The 11,412-nt window shown below is 36.2% G+C and overlaps 2 protein-coding genes across 2 annotated transcripts; one reads left to right on the top strand and one right to left on the bottom strand.

Annotated features, from left to right (window-relative positions):
• Positions 1-3,129: 3,129 nt before the first annotated feature.
• On the top strand, positions 3,130-5,095 carry Pif1 (Pif1 DNA helicase). The gene has a single exon (XM_034322216.2). The coding sequence runs from the start codon at positions 3,293-3,295 to the stop codon at positions 5,093-5,095; it is 1,803 nt and encodes a 600-aa protein (XP_034178107.2). The 5' UTR covers positions 3,130-3,292.
• A 69-nt stretch (positions 5,096-5,164) lies between these two features.
• Positions 5,165-10,399, bottom strand: brun (trafficking protein particle complex subunit brun). The gene is made up of 12 exons (XM_034322215.2): positions 8,893-10,399; positions 8,551-8,824; positions 8,282-8,480; positions 7,997-8,208; positions 7,733-7,931; positions 7,236-7,650; positions 6,931-7,151; positions 6,497-6,854; positions 6,282-6,438; positions 6,036-6,213; positions 5,724-5,947; positions 5,165-5,651 (listed from the first exon to the last, which is right to left on the bottom strand). The coding sequence occupies exons 1-12, from the start codon at positions 9,828-9,830 to the stop codon at positions 5,460-5,462; spliced, it is 3,567 nt and encodes a 1,188-aa protein (XP_034178106.2). The 5' UTR covers positions 9,831-10,399; the 3' UTR covers positions 5,165-5,459.
• Between the last annotated feature and the right edge of the window lie 1,013 nt (positions 10,400-11,412).

Genomic DNA, 11,412 nt, shown 5'->3' with positions numbered 1-11,412 from the left:
GATCAGCGCCCTCTGGCGGCGAAAAAAGGAACTAACTTACCTTTACTTACCTTTACTTACCTTTACTCGAAGCAGTCTTTTTTATTATTTATTATAAGGGATGCAGAGATGTAAGGAATGTAGGGGTGAAAAGAGTGTAGGGATGATAAGAATGTAGGGATTTAAGGGATGAAGAGATGTAAGGAATGTAGGGATGAAAAGAATGTAGGGATGAAAAGAGTGTAGGGATGAAAATAATGTAGGGATGGAAAGAATGTAGGGATGATAAGGGTGTAGGGATGGAAAGAATGTAGGGATGATAAGAACGTAGGGATGATAAGAATGTAGGGATTTAAGGGACGAAAACATGTAAGGAATGTAAGGATGAAAAGACTGTAGGGATGAAAAGAATGCAGGGATGATAATAATGTAGGAATTTAAGGGATGATATGAATGTAGCGATGAAAAGAATGTAGGGATGAAAAGAATGCAGGGATGATAACAATGTAGGAATTAAGGGATGATATGAATGTAGGGACTTAAGGGATGAAGAGATGTTAGGAATGTAGGGACGAAAAGAATGTAGGGATGAAAAGAATGCAGCGATGATAACAATGTAGGAATTAAGGGATGATATGAATGTAGGGACTTAAGGGATGAAGAGATGTTAGGAATGTAGGGACGAAAAGAATGTAGGGATGAAAAGAATGCAGCGATGATAATAATGTAGGAATTTAAGGGATGATATGAATGTAGGGATTTAAGGGATGAAGAGATGTTAGGAATGTAGGGACGAAAAGATTGTAAAGATGAAAAGAATGCAGAGATGTAAGGGATGCAGAGATGTAACGGAACGAGGGACGCAAAGGAATTCCGGGGCTGGGGCCCCGGTTTCCACTGCACGGGGCCCGAGGTGTGCCGGCATCGGGGGTGGCCCCCGATGTCGGTGGAGTTTGGCACATGGCGGAGGGTCAAAGGACCCTCTCTACCGCCCTAGTGCAGGCCACCGTGGTGGTTTTAGTGGGTAAAAATCCCACACTACCTCCGGCCCCTCCCCAGGGGGGCTGAAGGTGTCTTTCTGAAGATTTCCACCACGTTAAAAAAAAAAAAAAAAAAAAAGGGTACTTAAGAACGAATTAAATAAGAATGGAAGGAATGGAGGGACGCAAGGATTGCAGGGATGTAAGGGATACTGAGATGGCCGTGGCCTATAATGAGGGATAAACTTATATAAATATCTGGAAAAAGTAAAATAAATGCAGAAATAAAACAAACCCAGAAGAGGGATATGATCATAAATGAAGGGATATGACCCTTCGATAAGCTTATTTAATAAGCAAAAAAGAACAAATAAAGTAAATTAAATAAACTCTGAAAAAAAATTATACTGATTGTGCCCTCTTCATACGGTCCTGATAATATTCAGGGGTGTTGGGGACCCCGCTGCGCCAATCACACCCGCTGCGTACCGACCTGATATCATATTGGGGTATTAAGGACCCCGATACACGGGTAACTATCTCAGCATACTGACATGATATCATATTGGGGTGTCAGGAACCCCAATGCCCCTGCAAGACCGTTTCCATATCGACATTTAGGCATCCGGGGTACCAGGGACCCCGAAGCACCAATAACTATCTCTGCATACCGACATGATATCATATTGGGGTGTCAGGAACCCCAATGCCCCTGTAACACCGTTTCCATACCGACATTTTGGCATCCGGGGTACCAGGGACCCCGAAGCACCAATAACTATCTCTGCATACCGACATGATATCATATTGGGGTGTCAGGAACCCCAATGCCCCTGTAACACCGTTTCCATACCGACATTTTGGCATCCGGGGTACCAGGGACCCCGAAGCACCAATAACTATCTCTGCATACCGATATGATATCATATTGGGGTGTCAGGAACCCCAATGCCCCTGTAATACCTTTTCCATACCGACATTTTGGCATCTGGGGTACCAGGGACCCCGAAGCACCAATAACTATCTCTGCATACCGATATGATATCATATTGGGGTGTCAGGAACCCCAATGCCCCTGTAATACCGTTTCCATACCGACATTTTGGCACCTGGGGTACCAGGAACCCCAAGGTACCGGTAATGCTGCATGCAATTTTAAATCACCGGGGTGTCAAGGACCCCAAAGCAAGTAGCGAAATATAAGAACGAAAAACGAACAAATCGTGAAACTCTCTTGTTCGGAATAGTGATGGGTATGACCGAATCTAGCGAAATATAAGAACGAAAAACGAACAAATCGTGAAACTCACTTGTTCGGGATAGTGATGGGTTTGACCGAATCTAGCGAAATATAAGAACGAAAAACGAACAAATCGTGAAACTCACTTGTTCGGGATAGTGATGGGTTTGACCGAATCTAGCGAAATATAAGAACGAAAAACGAACAAATCGTGAAACTCACTTGTTCGGAGTAGTGATGGGTTTGACCGAATCTAGCGAAATATAAGAACGAAAAACGAACAAGTACTGAAACTCACTTGTTCGGAGTAGTGATGGGTTTGACCGAATCTAGCGAAATATAAGAACGAAAAACGAACAAATCGTGAAACTCACTTGTTCGGAGTAGTGATGGGTTCGACCGAATCTAGCGAAATATAAGAACGAAAAACGAACAAATCGTGAAACTCACTTGTTCGGGATAGTGATGGGTACGATCAGGTCTGTAGCACATCTACAGTACAATTATTTATTATAAAACAAACTTGTAAATAATTAAGAAATTATTCACTCAGAAAACAATGAAAATAATATATTTGTAAATCACAAACCATTTCCAATCAATTACAGTTTTCAGTTATCATAAAATCTGTTTATTATAAAAAATTACTAAAAAGTTTCGGCTCACATCATGATTGAAATAAAATTGCTAATTGCAAAAGGACTAATTTGTCAAAAACATTAAAAATAGACTCATAATTAATCACAAACGATTTACAAATGAAATACACTAAGGAAAATTAAAAATAATCATATTTTATTATTCCTTCCGGCTATCTTTATGTAGGTCCTTCCCTCCGCTGGCTTAGATCGCCATTTTCCGTAGAGGAACGGTGAGCGTGCTCGAGGCGTCTATTCCTTAAGAAAGAAAAATATCCCTAGTATTTGGCGGTAATCACTGTTTAGAGATGGCGTTCATCGAATAAAAGTAGGTGTTATGTATGTACAGTGAAGACTCTTTTACGAAAATTATATTTACAGTTATTTGGTGTTTATCAAGTTTGATACATTCTTTTCTACTGAATTAGTTATACATAAAATTATTGTAAGTAAATATGGATCAAGAAGGTTGTTCAGTGACATGCTCTGTAACAATTGAATGGATTGACTCACGAGGTTCGATCCTGAGAAAAGTAAATCATCGAACAGCGTCCTTACGCTTGATTCGAAATAATCCTCATGAAATATTTGTCGAAGTACGTTCAGATAAATCAAATCTCATAACAAAGTTTTTACTGAAATCTGTAAATATTTTTAACAAGTTTATGAACGAAGGAAAAGCTTCAATCAAATTCAATAACGAAAATTGTACGCTATTTTTGTCAAATGCGCCAACGGCTCAGCTAGTTAATTTCCTAAAGACAATATATGTCAAGATCACAGGCCAATCGGAAGAAATAAAAAAACATCCATTAAAGGAAAAGCTACCTTTTAATAAACAATTCAATAGTTATCAAGAAGTTAGCCCCATAACCAGTACTGACATAAAAAAGGTCAACGAGAAAATTGGTATTAAGAGGAAACTCTCGGATACAGATGCATCTAAACCTAATTGCGCGAAGAAACTTTATGACAATTCAACGATACAATTGACGGAGGAACAGAAGAGAATCGTAGATGCAGTACTTAGCGGTAAAAATGTATTTTTTACTGGTGGTGCTGGTACAGGAAAATCGTTTCTATTGAAAAAGATAATCGAAGCTCTTCCACCTGACGTTACGATGGCTACAGCAAGTACGGGCGTAGCGGCATGTCATATCGGCGGAGTTACTTTACACCAGTTCGCCGGAATCGGATTGGGAACAGCAAATTTAGATAGATGCTATCAAATGGCTGCTCGTAGCTCTGCTTCTATCTGGAGAAAAATAAAATACTTGATATTAGACGAAATTTCCATGATTGATGCAGATTATTTTGATAAAATTGAAGCTGTTGCTAGATATATTCGTAAAAATGAAAGACCATTCGGCGGAATTCAACTAATTTTATGTGGAGACTTTTTTCAGTTACCTCCTATCTCAAAACTAGATAAACAGACAAAATTTTGTTTTCAAAGTAACTCATGGGAGAAATGCGTGCACTTCAATTTTGAATTACAAACAGTTCATAGACAAAAAGACCCTGAATTTATAAAGATTTTAAATAATATCAGAATTGGTAGAGTTACAGATAGTATTACAAATACTCTTAAGGCAACAGCTAAACAAAAGATAGAGGGAAATGGAATTCTAGCAACAACACTTTGTTCTCATGTGAAGGAAGCTGAAGAAATTAATGAATTTCAGCTAAATGAGTTAAAAGGTGAATCCAAAGTTTATGTGGCTCAGGACTCTGACCAATCAATGGTTACAACATTAAATAAACAGCTAACTGTCCCTAATAAATTAATACTGAAAGTAGGTGCACAAGTAATGTTATTAAAAAACATAAATGTATCTAAAGGTTTGGTAAATGGAGCAAGAGGTGTAGTCACTGAGTTTGTAGATAACATGCCAGTAGTTAAATTTAAATCAGGCATCCAATATCACACAAAAATAGAAAAATGGAATTTAAAAACGAACAGTGGTAGCGTTATTTTCAGAAAACAAGTCCCATTGAAATTAGCATGGGCTTTTTCTATTCATAAAAGTCAGGGTTTAACTTTGGATTGCGTAGAAATGTGCCTTGCCAGAGTATTTAACGCCGGGCAATCGTACGTAGCACTTTCTAGGGCACAAAGCTTGCAGTCTTTAAGAGTCTTAGACTTTGAAAGTCAACAAGTATGGGCACATCCAGATGTCCTTGTGTTTTATAAAAAATTTAGAAGAAATCTGCAAGAAATGGAAATGATTCCTCTAGGAAAAAAACAAAAAATATAATTTCTATCTATAAAAATGATTTTGAAATTCAGATAAAGATAAATATATTTAGTATTAAATGAATGTAAAATAATTTTTTATAACGGAATAAACTGACCCTTGACTACGTAAACATTTTCGCGTAAAATACTTTGTTTTTTGTTTTTGGAAGAAAAATACAAATACAAATCACTTTTATCCACCGGTAGTTTAGGTGATAAGTAAAAATTGGAACACAAGTTTTTTTGGTAGTTTATTATAAAGAGTAAAAGTTTTAATTACTAAATTACGTCACATATAATTATCGTAACAAAGGATAGACGTATTTATTTTTCTTCATTTTTACAAATATTACATAGTCGCACACAAAATATCTTCATGTGTGTTAATAATCATCAACGGTTATTTCAATTGGTGGTATATAACGCCACGTATGTCCAGCATTTATCAATTCCGAACAAAGTACCGGCGTGTTCGGGGCTGATTCTTTACTGCTACATCGAATATCTATTTTGTATTGTCCTGCTGTGAAGAACACTACGCGACACTCGTGATAAATTCTTCCATATTCCTGTAACTAAAAAAGAAACACTTATAGAGACAACATGAAATGCACATGGCGATTCACTTTGTGACTACAGCAACTTACTGATGGAAGCATAACTTTGTTTGCACCAGCGATCGATAATCTCGTCTCTAATTGATAATTGTTTACACCGTTATGATGATCTTGATAAAAATTAATAGATAACATGAGATCACTCAAGGGATGCTCCAAGGCATTGCATATCCCTATTCCAAGGCTAACGCATTCACCTAAACTACAAGTGAGTTCATCTTGAGCTTTGACAGTTGTATCATTTATTTTTATCTCTGCGAACAATGTTAATTAATTATTAAATTAATAGGATATAATGAGGGGTTAAAGGAAAAAATCGGTACGATAACCATTTAAACGTACCCCATTGCAAAGGACTCATCCTAACAAGATCTAACATATCTTGGGTGAGAGTAATTCCCGAAAGGGTCGCTTTGCCAATCGACTCTGTGCCTAATAATTGCCAGCGTAAATCAACTAACGAAGCAATGTGTTCAGAACAGACTTTCTGAAGTTCTCCGATATCACCAGCCCCGTTTAACTACCAATAAAATATGAACAGGAATGTTTACAAACTCGTCCTATTAAGTGCATTAAATTCTTCATTACCATAGATAATTTACTAAGTGGACACCTATCCACCGGCACGGGGATTCTACATGGCTCTTTACCCTCCATGTATATACATTTAGTTTGCGTGTAATGCAATTCCATTTCATGATTGGTCATATTTGTTAAATCTAGTACTAGATAAAATTGCGATGGCCTGAAAAGAAAGCAATCTATGTAGTTGAAATAGGAGATTGTTCCTATTTATCACTTACGTTTCTGCTGGAAGTACATCCCAATTCGTGATTTGTACGCTAGGTAACATTTCGATAGTTACAAAAACTGACGATGTGCGACAGTAACCAGCCGTCAAGCCTGCGCCACCCGAATACTTTATTTTTAATTGTCCTTCTATAACGTTTGATGTATGTAATGGAACGGCAAGTTTTGATAAACGCGAACTTGCCAAGGAAGAATGCCCGGAATGAGAACTTAAGCCTGATCTAAACGAGGAAGTTAATTCGGATTGTCGTTTCGTATGCGACGGAGAACTTAATCTAGATGGTAAGGAACTGTGTCCTGAATGAGACATTAAACTGTTCGGCTGACTAAGATATGTACTGCTACTAATGTCTAAAAGATATATAACGATTAATTAAAATCAGATTTTATATTGAAGAAACGTAGAAAATATTATCAACACCATTACCATTTCTGGTTGTAGGTGCTATGAAGTCTGTAGCCGCATATAAGTACAAAGTAAGACTGGCGCTGGTACCAGGTTGTAATGGCAATTGTGTCATTAAGTTTTCATCGCTCCATTTAAATATCTTACTTTCGCTTATTGCATCCAATGTAGATTGTATAGACAGTTCGATTGTTTCAATTGGAATTTGTCCGCTGTTAGTAATGGTGACGGTACACTCGGCACTACGACATAAGAGTGAAAATTACGTTTCGACTTAAAACATTAGAGTACAAGTATCATTGATACTTGCGTCTAATGAAATGTACCTTTCACCGCCGTACAACGATACACTTGCACTAGTTACTATATTGTCCCCAGAACTAAAGCTCGCAGTTTGAGGTAAACTTGTAGCCACTTCTATCCTTGGTAAGGCTGGTACCACCTCAACGGTGTATAGAGAATGAACCATTCCTTCCATATATCTTAGTCTACAGTTAGATTTCACCCCCAATGTATGCGTACTAAAACCAAGAATTTCTAAATCTCCAACTTCTTTGGGTCTACCTGCTAAGGTAACTGCAATTGGTCCTGATTCAGCAGGAAGCGTAATACTTTCGGGAATTGATTCGAATACCACCCCGTTCGTAAGAAGTCTCATGTTAGAAACATGAAGCTCAAACGGAAGAGGATTGATAAGTTGCATCGATACTTCACAAATGTCACCCTCTACCCATAAATAATCTGTAACCATTTATATCTTTTTTTTTATACAAAACATGCACCTCAATCTATAAACGATATCTAAATTGATACGTGAACGCACCAACTTTGCTCTTAGATATATTTTTTCTTTCTAATGATCCAAAGTTAATTGGTGTGAATAGAAAGGGGCCATGATCTTCTTTGACTCTTTCAATTTTTTGAGGCTGAAGATGCGGCTGCATATTTTTTAGAACAAACGATTTTGTTTTCGGAAGATTTGTTAAATTTGCTGGTGGTATAACTGTACCAGAATCTAAAACCTAGTGAAAAAAAGATTTTATTCTTCTTAATGTTAGGAGTAGCGATATATTTCGATGAAACTTACAAGAGGTACGGGAGCACCCTCGCATTGTTGAGATACACTTTGAAGTTGCAAAGCCGTTTCTTTGCGTTCATTAGGAGTTAAATAATTGTACATCGTTTGAAGTAAAAATGTCATATGCCTTGTTGCTAGCGCTGGATTACCCATACGATTAGCAGCAGCGACAAGATCATTTATTACTTGGATTTGAATAACCGGCCAACCCCGATGATTTTCTGCGCAAATAATTTTTTTTATGTTTTATCCTAATACAATACAAGAACTTGATACGTTTATATTAAAAATTACCAGGAGACATATCAGCAGGATCCAAAGACAACTTAAATCCAGAAGTGGCTTGTAGCATTAAGTTATAACACTGCTGCCAATCTGGATTAGGATTATTTTGAGACACATGTCTTGTTGCTGCTAATCTTAAGCAAAAAGATGCTTTTCTAACAAAACCAAAACTCGTATATAAATCGGATAATGTAGTAAACCTATCGATCTAAAATTGTGCACACACTTAGTTACATTATATTTGATGACTTAATAAATATTCCGATTAAGTTACGTACTTTTTCTTGTTCGCTTAATGGCAGATTTATAAGTATTACATTATTTAAATACGAAGCAGCTTGTAAAGTACAATTTTGTTCTATCGATATTCTCGTAGCTTTAAAGCTGGCTTCGGTCTCAATTATGCCAGCGTACTGATATTTGCTGTAATGAACGATTGCTTCGCGATATTTCTTTGATATTTCTTCAGGTAACAAAATATGTGGTATACTGGATTTTATCACGTCTATAGCAGGTGGTGATGGTAAGGCACCAACAGCTTGTGAACCCCTCCTAAGTATAAGGAACTATAACTAAGGTTCTATATCTAAATTGAAAGTGGAAGTATGATTTATACATACCTCTGCTTACCTGGGCTTCCTTCTTGAAGGGAAGAATTTCTTTGCAATGGAAGACTTCTACACATGTTTGGATATAATACTAAAGCAGAAGCAGCACATAAACCTTCAAATGCTGCCCCTAACCACAGCCAGTCATTCACAGCTTGTAGTACACTAGCTGCAGAATTATAATTACTTAAAGCATCTGCTGGGAGTCCAGCTTGAAGACACAGATCACCCAAATGTTTTGTCATTCTACCCACACATCTTTTTCTATTATTTCTAGATTCAAGATCCAATCCTATGAAATCTTTCTTTTCAAAAGGTGCTAATAAAAGAGAAACCCTGTCTATTTTTTCTCTAGACCTTTCTAATCTTTTGGATTCCAGAATCCAAAACAGAGAATTGAGGCACTCCATGACATGAATCTCAAGATCAGGACATGTCTCATCAACATAAAACACAGCTCTAGTTTTAAAATTAGAAGGAGTGCTGAATGATGCTGGTGGTTCATGGGCATTACTTGATTCCAATGGCCCAAACAGTACAGCCCGTGAATCATATAATGTTGCACTGTACTTTACTTTTAAACTTTCATGAACTCTACACAACTCATTTAGTTCTGCTTGATTGTCATATTTGCCGAACGTAATTAAACCCAGCAATCTTCTGTGGGTTTGAAAATCTCCCCAATCATTATTTTCAACAGGATGCTCCCTAACAAATCTTGCAAGAATTTCACGTGTTCCACCAGTCGAATCGGTCAGGCTGAATCTACTACCTGCTTTAATTATCCGCTCACATAACCTGGTAACAGTTTTTTGTTTGATCTGTGTACCAATCGGCCTCAAAAGTAGAAGTAATGCAGCATGATCGTGAGCAGTTTGCTCATAATCAGGATGAGACATCTTGTTGTCGGGTACTGGACTCGACAAAATAACGCTGATAGCCGAGCGCATTTATGTCGATCTCCTCCTAATGGTACCTCACAGTACCCAATTGCCACATCTAAACTGGATCAAACACGCATGCGCCACAGGAATTTAGTACCAATTACTAACTGTAGTAGTCGCTAACAGTCCTTCATCGTGGATTGATTTTAAGGTGATGCGAGCGTCGAGGCCGAATTTCGAATTCCGCGTCGATAAAACAGTCAACGTTTCATCGAAAATTATCTTTGCCAGGGTTGATTTCTTTCTACCATTGCGTATCAAACAACTTCGTTCTTTCTAAATTCCATATTTTGTGATTTTCTTTTTATTTTATTTTTAATCGACTTCGAAAAGAAGGAGGTAATTAGTCAAAAATCATACAAGTTCCTTTTTCAGGAACTATAAAATCACTATAGTTATACGTTCTGTATGGTAATATTGCAATCCCGAAAATACTTTTCTGAATTTAAACTATTGTTTCCCAATTAAAAAATATATAAATCTTTTTATTGTAGCTCTTAGCTTGATATCGCTTTCTAAAAGTTATCTTTAGAAAACGATATCAATTACCAGGTCACACCACATGGAGGTGGCTACGTTAGTGACCCACCCTAAAATCATAAGAACGTGAAACCATTCAAATCATACAACATAAAATAAAAATTTAAACAATACAATCTTGAAATAGAAAATAAAATTAACATCCTAATATCAGAAACAATTGAGAAAATAATAATAATTTAACAATAAAATGCTGTAACGGAAAACATAATTATTAGGATTAGATATACAATAACGAGAAACCATTCAAAACAGACAACATAAAATAAAAATTTAAACAACACAATCTTGAAATAGAAAATAAAATTAACATCCTAATATCAGAAACAATTGAGAAAATAATAATAATTTAACAATAAAATGCTGTAAAGGAAAACATAATTATTAGGATTAGATACACAATAACGTGAAACCATTCAAAACAGACAACATAAAATAAAAATTTAAACAATACAATCTGGAAATAGAAAATAGAATTAACATCCTAATATCAGAAACAATTGAGAAAATAATAATAATTTAACAATAAAATGCTGTAATACAAAACATAATTATTAGGATTAGAATTTAAATAAAAATTTCAATAATAAAATGCTGAAACAAAAAATATAATTAACATTATAATTTCAATTACAAATGAAATAGTAAAAGCCGAGAACAGAATACATAACTACCATTGCAATCTCAGAAATATACAATAAAATGAGAATTTAAGCAGATATAAAATGAAAATACAAGATATAATTTATGTGCAAAATCGATAAGATAAGAATAATTCATTTCAATAAAGTAATAAAGAAAAAGGAAATAGGGGAAATAAAAACGCGAGTTGACCATTCAACGAGCTGGCTGTTGAACTCGTAAAATTTCGAATTTATTATCTTCTCGACGATATGTGCAAAAGGAATATACACAAAAAAACTAAAAAATGAAAAAACAAATTAGCGAGCATAGTGACAGAATGACTGTCCATCCGAAGATGGAGAGCCATTAGTAGTTCCCCTCTTCTGGGCAAATTTTGCCGGGGCTCTTCAGCATATAGCCTCTT

This window comes from Osmia lignaria, chromosome 4 (genome assembly GCF_051020975.1).
Source record: "Osmia lignaria lignaria isolate PbOS001 chromosome 4, iyOsmLign1, whole genome shotgun sequence".
Taxonomy (NCBI): domain Eukaryota; kingdom Metazoa; phylum Arthropoda; class Insecta; order Hymenoptera; family Megachilidae; genus Osmia; species Osmia lignaria.
Note: the sequence above shows the minus strand (reverse complement) of the source record. Positions and strands in the feature narration are given on the sequence as shown.